Raw genomic sequence first — 17911 nt, 5'->3', positions numbered from 1 at the left:
ACCAAAGAAATACAAACTATTATAAGAGCATACTATGAGCAACTCTACGGCAATAAATTTGACAATCTGGAAGAAATGGATGCATTCCTAGAAACATATAAACTACCACAACTGAACCAGGAAGAAATAGAAAGCCTGAACAGACCCATAACCAGTAAGGAGATTGAAACAGTCATTAAAAATCTCCAAACAAACAAAAGCCCAGGGCCAGACGGCTTCCCGGGGGAATTCTACCAAACATTTAAAGAAGAACTAATTCCTATTCTCCTAAAACTGTTCCAAAAAATAGAAATGGAAGGAAAACTTCCAAACTCATTTTATGAGGCCAGCATCACCTTGATCCCAAAACCAGACAAGGATCCCACCAAAAAAGAGAGCTATAGACCGATATCCTTGATGAACACAGATGCGAAAATACTCAACAAAATACTAGCCAATAGGATTCAACAGTACATTAAAAAGATTATTCACCACGACCAAGTGGGATTTATTCCAGGGCTGCAAGGTTGGTTCAACATCCGCAAATCAGTCAATGTGATACAACACATCAATAAAAGTAAGAACAAGAAACATATGATACTCTCAATAGATGCTAAAAAGCATTTGACAAAGTACAACATCCCTTCCTGATCAAAACTCTTCAAAGTGTAGGGATAGAGGGCACATACCTCAATATCATCAAAGCCATCTATGAAAAACCCACCGCAAATATCATTCTCAATGGAGAAAAACTGAAAGCTTTTCCGCTAAGGTCAGGAACACGGCAGGGATGTCCATTATCACCACTGCTATTCAACATAGTACTAGAGGTCCTAGCCTCAGCAATCAGACAACAAAAGGAAATTAAAGGCATCCAAATCGGCAAAGAAGAAGTCAAATTATCACTCTTCGCTGATGATATGATACTATATGTGGAAAACCCAAAAGACTCCACTCCAAAACTGCTAGAACTTATATAGGAATTCAGTAAAGTGTCAGGATATAAAATGAATGCACAGAAATCAGTTGCATTTCTCTACACCAACAGCAAGACAGAAGAAAGAGATATTAAGGAGTCAATCCCATTTACAATTGCATCCAAAACCATAAGATACCTAGGAATAAACCTAACCAAAGAGACACAGAATCTATACTCAGAAAACTATAAAGTACTCATGAAAGAAATTGAGGAAGACACAAAGAAATGGAAAAATGTTCCATGCTCCTGCAGGGGAAGAATAAATATTGTGAAAATGTCTATGCTACCTAAAGCAATCTACACATTTAATGCAATTCCTATCAAAGTACCATCCATCTTTTTCAAAGAAATGGAACAAATAATGCTAAAATTTATATGGAACCAGAAAAGACCTCGAATAGCCAAAGGGATATTGAAAAAGAAAGCCAACGTTGGTGGCATCACAATTCCGGACTTCAAGCTCTATTACAAAGCTGTCATCATCAAGACAGCATGGTACTGGCACAAAAACAGACACATAGATCAATGGAACAGAATAGAGAGCCCAGAAATAGACCCTCAAATCTATGGTCAACTAATCTTCGACAAAGCAGGAAAGAATGTCCAATGGAAAAAAGACAGCCTTTTCAATAAATGGTGCTGGGAAAATTGGACAGCCACATGCAGAAAAATGAAATTGGACCATTTCCTTACACCACACACAAAAATAGACTCAAAATGGATGAAGGACCTCAATGTACGAAAGGAATCCATCAAAATCCTTGAGGAGAACACGGGCAGCAACCTCTTCGACCTCTGCCGCAGCAACATCTTCCTAGGAACAACGCAAAAGGCAAGGGAAGCAAGGGAAAAAATGAACTACTGGGATTTCATCAAGATCAAAAGCTTTTGCACAGCAAAGGAAACAGTTAACAAAATCAAAAGACAACTGACAGAATGGGAGAAGATATTTGCAAACGACATATCAGATAAAGGACTAGTGTCCAGAATCTATAAAGAACTTAGCAAACTCAACACCCAAAGAACAAATAATCCAATCAAGAAATGGGCAGAAGACATGAACAGACATTTCTGCAAAGAAGACATCCAGATGGCCAACAGACACATGAAAAAGTGCTCCATATCACTCGGCATCAGGGAAATACAAATCAAAACCACAATGAGATATCACCTCACACCAGTCAGAATGGCTAAAATCAACAAGTCAGGAAATGACAGATGCTGGCGAGGATGCGGAGAAAGGGGAACCCTCCTACACTGTTGGTGGGAATGCAAGCTGGTGCAGCCACTCTGGAAAACAGCATGGAGGTTCCTCAAAATGTTGAAAATAGAACTGCCCTATGACCCAGCAATTGCACTATTGGGTATTTACCCTAAAGATACAAATGTAGTGATCCAAAGGGACACATGCACCCGAATGTTTATAGCAGCAATGTCCACAATAGCCAAACTATGGAAAGAACCTAGATGTCCATCAACAGATGAATGGATCAAGAAGATGTGGTATATATACACAATGGAATACTGTGCAGCCATCAAAAGAAATGAAATCTTGCCATTTGCAACAACATGGATGGAACTAGAGCGTATCATGCTTAGCGAAATAAGTCAAGCAGAGAAAGACAACTATCATATGATCTCCCTGATATGAGGAAGTGGTGATGCAACATGGAGGCTTAAGTGGGTAGAAGAATAAGTGAAACAAGATGGGATTGGGAGGGAGACAAACCATAAGTGACTCTTAATCTCACAAAACAAACTGAGGGTTGCTCGGGGGAGGGGGTTTGGGAGAAGGGGGTGGGATTATGGACATTGGGGAGGGTATGTGATTTGGTGAGTGCTGTGAAGTGTGTAAACCTGGTGATTCACAGACCTGTACCCCTGGGGATCAAAATATATGTTTATAAAAAATAAAAAATTTAAAAAAAAAAGGAAAAAAAAAAACAAACATACGTAAAATGTAAAAAGTCAACACAATAATTACTTAAAATGGGAAATAAAATCATGTTTATGATGAGTGAGCCACTGTTGAGAACTAAGTTATTCTCATATTCTTGCAATGAAGTCATAAGGAGAAAAGTTCTAGATTCTCATTTTCCTGTGAATGAATCAAGAAATACTTTCTCACATGAGCACTTCCTTACCCACAGAGCATTAAATAACATAGAATATTGTCTTCAGTTAAGTTTTATAAAGTACACACAAGCATTCTTAATTTCCTATATAATAAACATTTTTGATTTCTTAAATAATGTTTTTCAGACTCAACTTCAACAACAGTTCAAATAGTACAGAACTTCCCATGACAAACAGTCATCTCAGTCCTTTTCTGCTCACACCATCTAATTTGATGAGATTTACCAGAAAGCTCCTAATTATCTCTTTATATTAGAAATTGTTACTTAACCCATTCATTGAATTTTTAAAGACCGCATTTTCTCATGTTTAAAAGTCCTAGTGATATTTTTCAGATCTGCCTAATTGTTTTTACTTATATTTTGTTCTTTATGGTTTCTAGCCTTCATTTCTTTAGTAATTTTAATTTTTTTTAAATCTCTTTTTGAATGGCATTTTTTGCTCTGCTAACTCCTTTACTTGGGGCTGCTAATCCTTCTGTTTGTTTTTCTTTCGGCTCTTGTTTATGGTGGATGGTTTCTTCACACATTTTGTAATTTTTTATTTTGAGCTTATCTACCGTGGGGCTTTTTCCCTCTGTTTTAGGCAGATGCCATGCCAGCCACATAGGGATGGGAATCCATGTTTCTTGCTTGGCTTCTGTTGACATCCTAAGAGTGAGGCACTTCATCAATGTTCGGTACAGCCTCCAGTGACATCACAGAGGGGATTTGGTTATAGCTGAGCGTAAAGGAACATCCCCAGCTTCTCAGTCTGTTTTCTCTGACACCCTCTGGGTGTGGATGAGATGCACCCCATTAAGGCAAGGGTGGAGATCTAATCTCCTCACTCAGCCTTTACTGACCAGGTTGGGAGTGGGACCATAGATTTTTTTTTTCCATGGTGTTTACAATAGTCTGGTTATTATCTAACATTTTTCTGTCTTAAAAGGCTTTACGTTCCCTGGTTCTTTGGCTAAAGGAAGAAGGCTTTTCTTGGGTCTTTTTTGTCTCAACTGTTGGCATTTCCAGTATACTGGTTTCTTCAGAACCCAATCTGGGATTTTTAGGCAAAAAGACAGCTGGAGAACTCATTGCCATATCATTCCTAAGTTCATATACTCCCTAGCATGTCTTTGTTCTCTCTACCTTTCTGAGTCTTATGTTTATTTTATATATGATGTCCAGGGATTTTTATTGCTTTATTTAGCTGGACTATTCTTAGAATTTTTAGAATGCATGTGAGGAGAATTGTATAGCATAGTATTTGAATAGCCAAAAAATGAAAAAAACCAGCACAACCTACTTATGTGGGCTTTAATGGTCAGTTTTTTAAACGGATATTCTAGAATGGTAGAAAAATGATATTTCATAGCTATTTTGGTTTTGGCGTGTTTGTGTTGTAATCTTCTTATTTTTATGATGTTAATGTAAAAACATTACATTACATTTGGTTACAGAAACCTGGCACAATTGAATTAGAGGGCAACAGTTATGTTTTTGCTCTTTTAATATGCCCCTTTCTGGTTCCTCTAGGGCTGGTGGACTAGGCCTCAATTTTGTTGGTGCCAATGTTGTTGTATTATTTGATCCTACTTGGAATCCAGCCAATGATCTTCAAGCAATTGACAGGTATAATACTGACAAAATTTAACAAGTACTTTTTATCTAAAAATATTCCTTTTTGACTCTATTAGATTGCTACTATGATTAGAAGATAGAGAAAACCCTGTGAAAAAAAATTGTATAACCCTGAATCTGAATCCAAATGGCAGCCTGAGAATAGCAGTTTATTTTCTGTACATCCCCAAATCCCATTATTATGACAGGACTGGTTTAAGAAGGAACAAACCCATAAGACTGCTGGAAGAGAGGGAAGGTCACTACTAGTAGATCAGAAGTTTTGAGAAACTTCTAGAAGACAGAACGTAAACAGAATTTGTATGATCAAGAAACCAGCAGAGAAAAACCACAGTCCAAAGTCAGTAGGAGAGCACAGAGAAATTTCAAGCTTGGGGTCAGCAACTATAGGATGTAGAAAGAGACCAGATGGAATTGTGGGAAATTAATTAATGTGCTAATCCTAAAACCATTTCCTCTCCTACACTCCATATATAAAGAGGAATTGGCCTACAACAGATGCCCCTTGATCAAATGTGAAAGATTTATTTCATAAATTTTATAAATAAGTGGGGAATCAGACTGACAGAGGTTTTTGCAGTGGACATTAGGACCAGATCATAAAGCAGAGCTGAACCTAAAGTAATCCCAGATCTCTGTGGAACGCAAAAAGGGGGGAATGATTAAATAGACCTATGTACCTGTTTGGAAATCCAGACCAGCTTTCCTATACAGTCCGTCCAGTTCCTCATTTGTAATTATGAATGGAAAATTAAGAATTATGAGATGGGGGTGCCTGGGTGGCTCAGTTGGTTAGGTGACTACCTTCGGCTCAGGTCATGATCCCAGGGTCCAAGGATCGAGCCCCATGTCAGGCTCCCTGCTCAGCAGGTGAGTCTGCTTCTCCTCTCTCTCTCGCTCATACTCTCTCTTTTAAATAAATAAAACCTTTTAAAAAAAGAATTATAAGATAGTTTAATAAAACCAGCATTATGAAAGAAAAAGGCCAAGATGAGAAACAGACCCTGAAGGAAATAAAATAAGAATGGGGCACCATGTAAAGAAGTGCATAGAAGATAAAAATAGAAATTCTTAGATATTAGGGGCACCTGGATGGCTCAGTCCATTAAGCACCTGCCTTCAACTCAGGTCATGACCCCAACATCAGGCTCTCTGCTCGGTGGGGGATCTGCTTTTCCCTCTCTCTTTGTTCCTCCCCCCTGCTTGCTCGCTCGCGCTCTAGCTCTCTCTCAAGTAAATAAATAAGATCTTAAGAAAAAAAAAAAAAGAAATTCTTAGAAATTACAACTATTGCCAAATAATTCAGTTCAAGGTCTAAGTAATAAAGTGGAGAGGACTGAAAGTGGAGATTGATATGGAAAATAAAAGGAATGATTATTTTAGAACACAATGACAGGGCAGGAGAGAAAAAATACACATAGTGGTGAAATTTCTGAATTCCAGAGATAAAGAAAGGGGCTAAATGATGCCAGGGTGAGAAAGAGGGAGAGAAAATTATTTATAAAATAAAGACAAAAAGAAAAAACAGGTTACCAACAAAGAAATAAAATCATATTCATTTCAGCCGAGCAGAGTTTGAAGAACAGACTTTTCATCTGCATATAGAATTCTGGAACATAACTGAAGTTGTCAAAGTGACAAAATTCATATGATGATATCTGCAGGAAAATAATTTTGACTTTATAATCAGCTAAAATATCAGTATGTGAAGGAAAATAAAACAACTCTTGACATCTAGGAACAAAGAAATTTATATTTAAGTCTAAATAACTAAATAATGGTTTAGTTAAGAGGCTTAATGCAGTTTTAAAGAAAGAATTCTCAAAAATATGAAAGGATGGTATAAGAAAATTAATAAGAGGGGTGCCTGGGTGGTTCAGTCAGTTAAATGTCTGACTTTGGCTCAGGTAATGATCTCAGGGTCCTGAGTCGAGCTCTGCATCTGGCTTTGCTCAGCAGGGAGTCTGCTTGAGATTCTCTCTCCCTCTGCCTCTCTCCTGGCTTGTGCTTTCTCTCTCTCTCTCAAGTAAAAAAGTAAAATTAAAAAAAAAATAAGAATCAAAAACTAAAATTCCATATAATTTCAATAAAACACTGGAGGTGGGGATAATTGTGTTTGAATCTATATTTCATCAAAAAAGAATTAGAATATCTTAGTTTTCAGATTTATGCCAAAAATTGTTTTTAAATTTTAGCAAAAAATTTAAGGGCAACAACTAGGAGAGTTAGGCATAATAATCACTTGGTTCAATTTTTAAACACAGATGTTCAAGCTCCATCCTTCTGGTATTCTTTTTTTTTTTTTTTTTTTTTAAGATTTTATTTATTTATTTGACAGAGAGAGAGATCACAAGTAGGCAGAGAGGCAGGCAGAGACAGAGGGGGAAGCAGGCTCCCCGCTGAGCAGAGAGCCCGATGCGGGGCTCGATCCCAGGACACTGAGATCATGACCTGAGCCAAAGGCAGCAGCTTAATCCATTGAGCCACCCAGATGCCCCCATTCTTCTGGTATTCTAATTCTGTAGGTGTAGTGTGGGGATCTACAGTTTCCACTCCTCAGCTTGTACATCAAAGGACAGTAGCTACAGAGTAAAAAACAACCCACAGGAGAAAGCACTTGCAAATTATACATGATAAGGACTTAACATTTAGAATATATAAAGAACTTCTAAAACTCGGTAACAAGAACCAGAAAATAAAAACCCAATTTAAAAATAGGAAAAGGACTTGAATAGACATTTCTCCAAAAAAGATATACAAATGGCCAATAAGAACATGAAAAGGTGCTCAATATTACCAATCATTAGGGAAATGCAAATCAAAACTACAATGAGATATTACTTCAACCCATTAGGATAATTTTTTTTTTTTTTTTAAGAGAGCTTGTGTGTGTGAGTGGGGTTGGGGAGGGTTTGAGGGAGGGGGGAGAATCTTAAGCAGGCTCCATGCCCAGCCCAGAGCCTAGGCAGGGCTCAATCTCATGACTATTACCAAAAATAGTAGTAGCTCAGTATGTTAAGTAGGCTCAGTAGGTTAAGCACCTGCCTTCATCTCAGGTCATGATCCTGTGGTCCTGGGATCAAGCTCCACATTAGGCTCCTTGCTCAGTGGAGAGTCTGCTTCTCCCTCTCCCTCTGCCTGCTGCTCCCCTTGCTTGTGCACGCTCACTCTCTCTCTCTTTTTCAAATAAATACGTAGAATCTTGAAAAAAAATAGAAAACAAGTCTTGGTTAGGATATGAAAAAATTAGAACCCTGTGCATTGCCGCTGGGAATATAAAATGATGCAGCTTCTATGGAAACAATAGGGTGATGTTTTAAAGATTAAGTATAGAATTTCCGCATTTTGAATTGAAAGCAAAAACTCAAAAAGATGTTTGTACAACCATGTTTATAGAAGTATTATTCACTGTAGCCAAAAGGTAGAAGTAACCTAAATGTTCACTGATAATGGATAAACAAAATGTATTCTGTACATAAAATGAAATATTTAGCCTTAAAAGGAATGAAATTCTTTGTTTTATAGAGTTACAGTTGACATACAGCCCTCTATAAATTTAAGCTATACCATAATGGCTTGACTTACGTGTATTATACGATGAGTACCACAGTTAGTTTAGTTAATACCCACCATCTCATGTAGCTTCTAAAAAACAAAAAAGAAAGAATGAAATTCTGTTACATGCTAAAACATGGATGAACCTTTAAGACATGCTAATTGAAATAAGCCAGATATATAAAGACAAATATGGTATATTTCCACTTATATGATTGTATCTGGTATAGCCAAATTCATAGAGACAGAAAATAGAATGGTGTTTATGAGTGGCTAGGGAAAGGAGGACATGGGGAGTTACTGTGTAATGGGTACAAAGTTTTTGTCTGGGATGATAAAGTTGTGGAGATGGATGATGGTAATGTTGTAAAACAATGTGGATTTTCTTAATGCTCCTGAACTGTATGTTTAAAAATGGTTAAAATGGGGAGAGTGTGGGCGGTTCAGTTGGTTAAACATCTGACTCTTCATTTTGTCTCAGGTCATGATCTGAGGCTTTTGAGATTGAGCCCTGTGTCAGGCTTGCTGACACTGGGCATGAAGCCTGCTTATGATTCTCTCTGTCCTTGCCTCTGCCCCTCCACACCCCACTTCAATGCACTCTTGCTCTCTCAAAAACAAAACAAAACAAAAGCAAAAACAAACAAAAAAAACCCCACATGATTAAAATGGTAAATATTACATGTATTTCACCATAGTTCTTTAAAAACTACCCATGGGCATCTGGTGCTCAGATAGTTAGGCATTCAACTCCTGATTTCGGCTCAGGTCATGATCTCCAGGTGGTGGGATTGAGCCCTGTATCAGGCTTTGCACTCAGCATGGAGTCTGCTTGTCCCTCTCCCTCTGCTTTGCACCCCACCTCCCTACCCCTCACCGCTCATTTTCATGCACGTGTACTCTCAAATAAATAAAATCTTAAGAAAAAAAACTAACCAAGGTGATTGTGATACAATTGATTCCCAAATCCACTTAGAGAAACATTGGAAATTAGAAATAAAATCAAACAGAACTTCCAAAATAAATTTTTTTAAAAGTCACTGAGAAAATGTGATTATTTCAGTAAAGGATTAGAAATATGAGTGAGAGGAATGTGCAGTGAGGTATGTGCAGTGAGAGGGAAAGAAACTAAAAAAGCATGGCAAATACAAAACATAAAATAAACTGTAAGAAATAAGGCTAAATATAAATATGAATGGGCTAAAACTTCCTTATTTGAACAAACAAAAAAAAAAAGAAAGTTAAAATGAAAAGTTAGATTCAGGTCTATGCTTACTACTATATATAAAATTGAAAAATACATAGAAGGTTAAAAATAAAAATATACTTAAAAATCTAATTAGGGAGATAGTAACAAAAAGTAAGAGTGGCAATATTAATATTAAGCCATCAAGCTTCAAAGCAAGATGCATTAAGGAAAAAAATGGGGAACAATCAATGAGGAACATAACAAAGCCAAAACTCTTTTATGATGAGAAATGGACAAATCCACAATCATGATGGGAAACTTAATATCCCTCTCTCAAAAATTAATGGATTAGGCAAAAAAAAGAAAATATATAAATTATTTAAATAACAGTTATTTAGCCTTGAATTTAATAAATGTATATAACCATATTACAACTGAAAATACCCATTCTTTCATTTTAGAGCATACTTTTAAATGACTACATATCTTAATATAAATCACAAGGACTAGATTACATGGCTCCAGTCAAAAGACCCTAGAAAATAACAATGAACTTGTAGCTAATAAAAATCTAGCCATATGGATTTTTTAACTATAATTTTAAATAACTCTTGTATTAAAGAGGAAATCAAAAAGTGATGCCAGCAAGATGGCAGAATAAGAAGCTCTAGGTACATGTTTCCCTATGGGTGGATTAAAAAAAACAGAGACTGATTAAAATAACTTCATTGGATCCCTTTAATTCAGTCAGAGAACTATACTAGTTAAACAAATTCCCAGTGAAGAAGAAGCTATATTCAAAACTGGGAAATTTCATGGCATCTTTACTCATTCTTGCCTCAGCCCCATTCTCTAATGCAGTACAACCAGGAGGAAGCAACAAATTCCCAATTCCCTCCCTTTCAGGTATGGAACACCTTTGCAACTTTCTAACCTGTCTGTAAGCTGCCAAAGGGAATTGTTTCAATTTCACCTGACAGTGCTTAGAGGAGGAATAGTAGCATAGTTTGGATCTCAGACTAGCAGAAGCTATTGAAAGCAGTGATAGGCCCCATGGTGCATGAAAGCTGCAGTGGGATTCTATCCCTGGTACATGATATTACAGTAGAAGAATATGATAGAATATGTTTAAGGCTCTGAGAAGACACTGAAATGAGACTCTTTGGGAAATTAAGACATTTAAAAGCACGCACATATACACAGACCCAGGCAGGACATATGACCAGAAATGACCAAAGTAGGTTTTAATCCTTACCCTGATCTTCTCCTAAGACTTAAGATATACCGTGCTAATTAATGTGTGTTTTCCATACTAGCTTTCAAAGACTAGAAGTGGCTATTTTATCAAGTGGCCATTTTTTTTTTTTTAACAACAAAACAAAACAAAAACATCAGACATTTAAAGAAAGAGGAAAACCTAGTACAGACAGAGGAACAAAATCTCCAGAAACTATCCCTGAAGAAACATGGGCATAGGACTTAGGTGACAAAGAGTTTAAAACAACTGTCCTAACTCTAAGAGCTGGATGGAAACTATGGACAAAGACATAAAGAAAATCAGGGAAACAATATATAAACAAAATTAGAATATCAGCAAAGAGATAGAAATTATATATAAAAAACAAATAAAGCAAAAACTCTGAACCTGACAAATACAATAACTGAATGTAAACAACAACAACAACAAAATCACTGGAAAGACTCATCATACTCAAACAGGCAAAACAAGGATCAGCAAACTTGAAGACAAATCTGAGGATAAAAAACAAAAACAACAATGAAACAAGCAAAAAACAAAACAGAACCAAACCAAAACACCCATCAAAACAACAACAGCAAAAACCAAAACCAAAACAACAGAGAAAAATGAACATAACTAAAGGAATTTATGGGACACATCAAATAGACTGAAATACATATTATAGGAATCCAAAAGAAGAGCGAGAAAAGGACAGTTACTTGAAGACATAATGACTGAAATAATAATGACCCAAATTTGGGAAAAGACATGAATATACAAATACAAGAAGCTTCACAAACTCCAGGTAGGAAAACCCAAAGTGACTTACGCTGAGACATGTTATCAAGTTTTAGAAAGTTAAAGACAAAGAGAATGAGAACCTTGAAAGCAGCAAGAAAAAAATGACTTGTAATATACAAGGGATCCCCAGTAAGAAGACCAGCAGATTCTCAACAGAAACTTTATAGGCCAGAAGGCTGTGGAATGATAGATTTAAAGTACCAAAAGGAAAAAAAATCAACCAAGAATTCTGTATCCAGCAAAACAGTCGTTTAGAAATGAGGGAGAAATTAAGACAACAGAAGCTGAGTTTGTTATCACTAGACCTGCCTTACGAGAAATGCTAAGAAGAGACTTTCAAGTTCAAACTAAAGGACTCTTAACAGTAACTCAAGGCCCTATGAAAATATAAAAACCAGTATTACTTTAATTTTGGTTTGTAAGTTTACTTTTTATAGGATTTAAAACACAGGGGTGCATGGATGGCTCCATTGGTAGAATATGCAGTTCTTGCTCTTGGGGTGTGGAGAGATTACTTGAAAATGAAATCTTTAAAAAAGAAAAAAATTCTTTAAAAAAGAAATAAAAGACAAATTGCATAAAACTATAAATCTGTGTTAATGAATAAATGATATGTAAATGTTTAATTTGTGACATCAGCATAAAAGTGGGGGGCAGAGCTGTAAAGGAGGTTTTTTTTTAATGCAATTGATGTTAAATTGGTATCATTAAGATAAATTGTTGTAAGTCTTGGATGTTATATATAATCTTCACAATGAAACTATCTGTAGACTATACACAAATGGAAATGAGAAAGGAATCAAAATTTGTCACTAAAAATATAACGTGGAACACAAGGCAGGCAGTAATGGAGGAAATAAGGGGAAAAATAACCATGAGACCTGCAGAAAACAAATAAAATAGCAAAAGTAAGTCCTTCTGTATTGTTAATTACTTTATTGCTTTCTAATAAAGATTTTATTTATTTGACAGAGGGAACACAAGTAGGCAGAGTGGGAGGGAAAAGCGTGCTCCCAGGTGAGCGGAGAGCCCAAGGCAGGGTAAATCCCAGGACTCTGGAATCATGACTTGAGCTGAAGCTGAACCACCCAGGTGCCCTTCATTAATTACTTTAAATGTAGTCGGGTTACAATTGGGTTAAACTCTCCAATCAAAAGATACAGATTGGCAGAATAGATTAAACAACAACAACACACCATATACCAACTATATGCTGTCTATAAGACATTCACTTTGGGTTTAAGGACATGCAAAGGTTGAAAGTGAAAGGATGGAAAAAGATATTCCATGCAAATAGTATAAAAAAGAGAGTAGCATGATTATTCTAATATCAGACAAAATAAACTTTTGAATACTGTTATAAAAGATAAAAAAAGGATAATACACAATGATATATAGTATATAATGATATAATTCCCTGATGGAGTCTACCAAGCACAATGATATATCTTGATTTAACTCATCCAGAGCTATAACAATTATAAACATAAATGCACCAAACAAATGAGCTCTAAAATATTAAAGCAAATATTGACAGAATTGAAAGGGGAAATAGTTCTACAATAGCAGTAGGAGACATCAATACCCCATTTTCAATAATGTTTAGAATATCCAGTCGGGAGATCCAGAAGGAAAGACTTGAACAGCCCTGTAGACAAATTGGACCTATGAAGCATGTACAGAACCTTCCTTCCAACAAGAGCGCAATACACATTTTTCTCAAGTGTACATAGAACATTCTCCATGATAGGCCATATGTTAGGTTATAAAACATGTTAATAAATTTTAAAAGATTGAAACCTTACAACTTCTTTTCCAAACACAATAAAATGAAATTAGAAAACAGCAGAAGAAACACTGGAAAATCCACAGATATGTTGAAATTAAATGGGTCCCCTAGGTGGTTCAGTCAGTTAGGTGTCTGACTTTTTGATTTCAGCTGAGATCATGATCTCAGGGTTTTGAGATGAAGCTCTGAGTTGGCTCCCACTGGGCATAGAGCCTGCTTGGGATTCTCTCTCTCCCTCTTCTATCCCTCCTCCCCCTCTTGGCTCCCCCGCCATTATCTAGCCCCACTTGTGCACGCTCTCTCTTAAAAAAAAAAAAAAAAAATGATGGGCGCCTAGGTGGCTCCGTCAGCTAAGTGCCCCAACTCTTGATTTCAGCTCAGGTCATGATATCTGGGCTGTGAGATTGAACCCCAAGTAGGGCTCCACGTGGGTGTGGAGTCTGCTTGGGATTCTCTTTCTCCCTCCCTATGCCTCTCCCCCACCTTCATTCGTACTCTCTCTCTCTAAAGTAAATAATTTTTTAAAATTACACTCTTAAACAACCACTCCTGAACAGTACACTCTTAAACAACCAATGGGTTATGAAAGAAATCACAAGAGAAATTAGCAAATATCTTAGGAAAAATGAAAATGAAAATACAGTGTATTAAAACTTATGGTAAAAAGTGAAAGAAGTGCAAAGAGAAACTTATAGCAGTAAACACATTTCAAAAAAAGGGTCTGAAATCAACACTCAAACCTTATACCTTAAGGAATTAGAAAAAGAAGAACAAACTAAACCCAAAGCTAGCAAAAGGAAGTTAATAAAGATTAGATCAGAGATAAATGAGAGACTAAAAGACAGGGGGAAAAAATTAACAAAACCAAGAGATTCTTTTTCAAAATGATCAACAAACTTGACAAACCCTTAGCTAGATTGACTAGGAAAAAAAAATAAGGCTGAAATAACTAAAATCTGAAGGATAGGGGGACATTACTATTGATTTTACAGAAATAGAAAGGATTGTAAGGCAGTACTATAAACAGTTGTACACCAACAAATTGGATGACCTAGATGAAATGGACAAATGCCAAGAAACATAACTTACCAAGACTGAATCACGAAGAAGTAGAAAATAAGAATAAACCTTACAACTAATAAAAAGATTGAATCAGTCATCAGAATGCCAACAAACAAAAACCAGACCAGATGGCTTCATGGAGGGATTCTACCAAGCACTTAAAGAAGAATTAATACCAAACCTTCTGAAGCTCTTACTAAAACTTGAAGAGAAAGGAACACTTCCTAATTTATTCTGTGAGGCCAGCATTACCCTGACACCAAAGCCTTTATGGGGTAGGCACTATTATCATACCCATTTTACATGTGAGGAAGGTGCGACACAATAAATTGAAGTAACTTGTTCAAGGTCAGAGCCAATGATTTCAAGATTTGAATTCACTTACCCTGACTTGCAGAGCCCACACATTAACCAGCCTCTCTCCACTGACAGCTCTAAAGGAAAATAATCAAATGAAAGCCACAGAGAAATCTCTCTCGTTCTCTCTCTCTCTTTTTTTTTTTTTTTTTTTTTTTGAATCTTAACATTTGTCGTAATCTTGTTCTTTTTCATCTGGGCCATTAAAATCTAATATCCTATTTATCCCAGGGTACTATGTTTTCATACTCAGTTTAAGTTAGTTGCCAATAAAACTAAATGAACAGCGTTTCTCTTTCCCTCCCTGCCCTTTACTTGATGCTGGCAGGAGGAATCAAGGAGAGAAATGAAGATCTAGACCTCCATACTGTAACAGTTCCCCAACACTTGTTTTCATAGTAAGAAGACCATCACTTAATATATCTCTTCTAAAGATTTTTATTTATTTATTTGACAGACAGAGATCACAAGTAGGCAGAGAGATAGGCAGGGAGAGAGCGGGGAAGCGGGCTCTTTGCTGAGCAGAGAGCCCGATGCGGGTCTTGATACCAGGACCCTGGGACCATGACCGGAGCCGAAGGCAGAGGCTTTAACCCACTGAGCCACCCAGGCGCCCCTAACATATATCTCTTCCTAATTGATGAAACTGATGAAGCATAGGTCCAAAGTAACATGTTATAAGGTTTTTATCTGTGTAGATTAAAGAATATATATTCTAACAGAATCTGTCCTGTTCACCAGTTGACTGAGCACACATCCAAAAGCCGTTTCCTTAGATCCATTAAAAAAAAAGTTTTAAGACTCCATTCCACTGTGAGAGAGAAAGGGATTGTGAGTCCCTCTGTATATGGGCTGCAGGATGAAAGTGAGAAGGCAGTAACTTACCCTGGCTGTGCTGTTCCGCAGGATCCCACATTCCCCTCTGCACCTGCAAGATTTGTGGGGCCCTGGGATACTCTTTAGTAAAGCCCTTTTCTATGAGGAGCAGTGGGTGAAGGAGGCAGAGAGAGAACGAGATACAACAACACAGAGTGACTTTACAAGGTTAAATTAAATTTCCCCCAAGTTTTAACAGTTTCAAGCATGCGGCGGTATGGCCTTGCCCCTGATCCTCACTGCCCAGCCCATGACTGTAACAAATATTTAGAAACAGGTGACTTGGGGCACCTGGGTGGTTCAGTCAGTTAAGCATCTGCCTTCGGCTCAGGTCAGGATCCCAGGTTCCTGGGATTGAGCCCCACATGGGGCTCCCTGCTTAGTGGGAAGTCTGCTTCTCCCTCTGCCTGCCCCCTCCTCCTGCTCATATTCTCTCTCTCTCTCAAATAAATAAATAAAATCTTTAAAAAAACCAAACAGGTGACTTCATTCATAGCATCCAATAAAGCCTTTACCTGAGTGAAGCTGCCAGGCCTAGACCTACATTAACCAGTATGGTAAATCGGGTTATTGTTTTAAATAGCACTATGGTCCATGTCAAAATACTGAGTCAACTGAGGGATTAAGTCAGACAGGAATCTCTGAAATTAAGGCTGCAAATTTGCACTTTCCCCTCCCCCATTTTAAACAATTTCATTGAGATACATATAATTAACATACAATGAACTGTGCCTACATTTCTTTCTAAATTAATATTTTAGTAACAGGGGTGCCTTCGTGGCTCAGTCTGTTAAGCTTCTGCCTTCAGCTCAGGTCAGGATCCCAGGGTCCTGGGATTGAGCCCCACATGGGACTCCCTGCTCATTGCTTGTCCCTCTCCCTCTGTCCCTCCCCCTCTGCCCCCTCCCCCTGCTTTCTCTGCTCTGTCTCTCACTCTCTCTCTCAAATAAATAAATAAATAATCTTTAAAAATTTTTAGTAACATTCCATTTTTCTATCCTAAAGCTATCTCCTGATCCCAAGTTGTTTCATTTGATTTTTGTTGGTTTTGTTTTTAATCTTTTTACAGAGCATATAGGATTGGGCAGTGCAGGGATGTGAAAGTGTTTAGGCTAATATCTTTGGGAACTGTGGAGGAAATCATGTACTTGCGACAGGTATACAAACAGGTAAATATATTTTCCTTTTCCTAATTAAGAAGTAAACATTTATCTATTTCAAAAATTTCAGAAATTTGTGTAAAAATGTTTTCATTTTATTCTAACTATAATATGGAATTTAATATTATGAAATATATTTTCAAATATATTCTGTAAAACAGATGGATTCTTACATTCATTGATATTCAGAGCTGAAATTTTCTTTGAGTAGGACTTCTTAAGTTTTAATGTGTACATAAATTATGTAAGGATCTTTAAACTATGGATTCTGATTTAGTAGCTCTGGGTGGAGCCCAGGATTTTTAACAAGCTCCCATGAGTGCCAGCACTACTACAGACCACAATTTGATTAGCAAGGTCACAGCTTCCCCCCCTGGGGGGTCAAGACATGACTTTATGCCACAGATGGGAGACAGGTGCACTGGCACATTGATCTCACAGCTCTCTGGGCAGCAAGTTTACCTAAACCGACTTCCAGCCTTAAGAAACCTTTCCAGGTAAGTGTTCATTTTACTGTTTTCTGTAGGTACCATGGCATGAAGACGACTAAGGGGAAAATCCCTTACACATATCTAATGCAACCATTCCATGTTGTACATAATGAAATTGGGACTCAGGGACACCCAAGTAAATGGAATAACAAGAATAGCACTCAAGTGTACTAACTGCTCTGCTGGTGCTTTTAGTGTTTATCTGAAATTCTATTAACTCTTTAATATCTTTAGGGTATCAATTACCTCACCATTTATGGCTCTAAATAAACAAAATGTATTTAGTTTATAATTGCTCACTTGAGAAGATCTGGAATGAGTTTCAAGTTTAATTATAAATGTTAAATTTGAGTTACTCCCTATATATTCCCGTTGGCATCTATTTAAGAGCAAACATCTGCCACATGTGGTGGTAGTTAACCTAAGAATGATCCAATCTTAAATTTATGCTGTTTTCTTAATTCTAAAAATAGAATTGTACACAGCAGTTTTTGTTTTTTCTTAAGGCACTTAACTGTATAAGAAACCTTTCATCTTTTTGTTCTTTGGTATAGCACAACTACTTGAACATTATTTTGTTCAGATATATTTAACAAGTGTTGGAAAAAAGTAGAACATTACTCTTTTCATCTTAGGAGCAGTTTTTTAGAATACTGTCTTAGACTTGTCACAATCCAG

The 17911-nt window shown here is 36.9% G+C and overlaps 1 protein-coding gene across 2 annotated transcripts in view; it reads left to right on the top strand.

Moving 5' to 3' along the window:
* Positions 1 to 17911, top strand: part of ERCC6L2 (ERCC excision repair 6 like 2) — a 148116-nt gene that overhangs the window by 78198 nt on the left and 52007 nt on the right. For both annotated transcript variants that reach the window (XM_059411717.1, XM_059411718.1), the window contains exons 12-13: positions 4609 to 4704; positions 16652 to 16751. In XM_059411717.1, coding sequence (XP_059267700.1) covers positions 4609 to 4704; positions 16652 to 16751 — 196 coding nt within the window. The remainder of the gene's footprint in view (positions 1 to 4608; positions 4705 to 16651; positions 16752 to 17911) is intronic.

Source organism: Mustela nigripes, chromosome 9 (genome assembly GCF_022355385.1).
Source record: "Mustela nigripes isolate SB6536 chromosome 9, MUSNIG.SB6536, whole genome shotgun sequence".
Classification (NCBI taxonomy): domain Eukaryota; kingdom Metazoa; phylum Chordata; class Mammalia; order Carnivora; family Mustelidae; genus Mustela; species Mustela nigripes.
The sequence above is the reverse complement of the archived record's forward strand: the minus strand, read 5'-3'. Positions and strand labels throughout refer to the sequence as shown.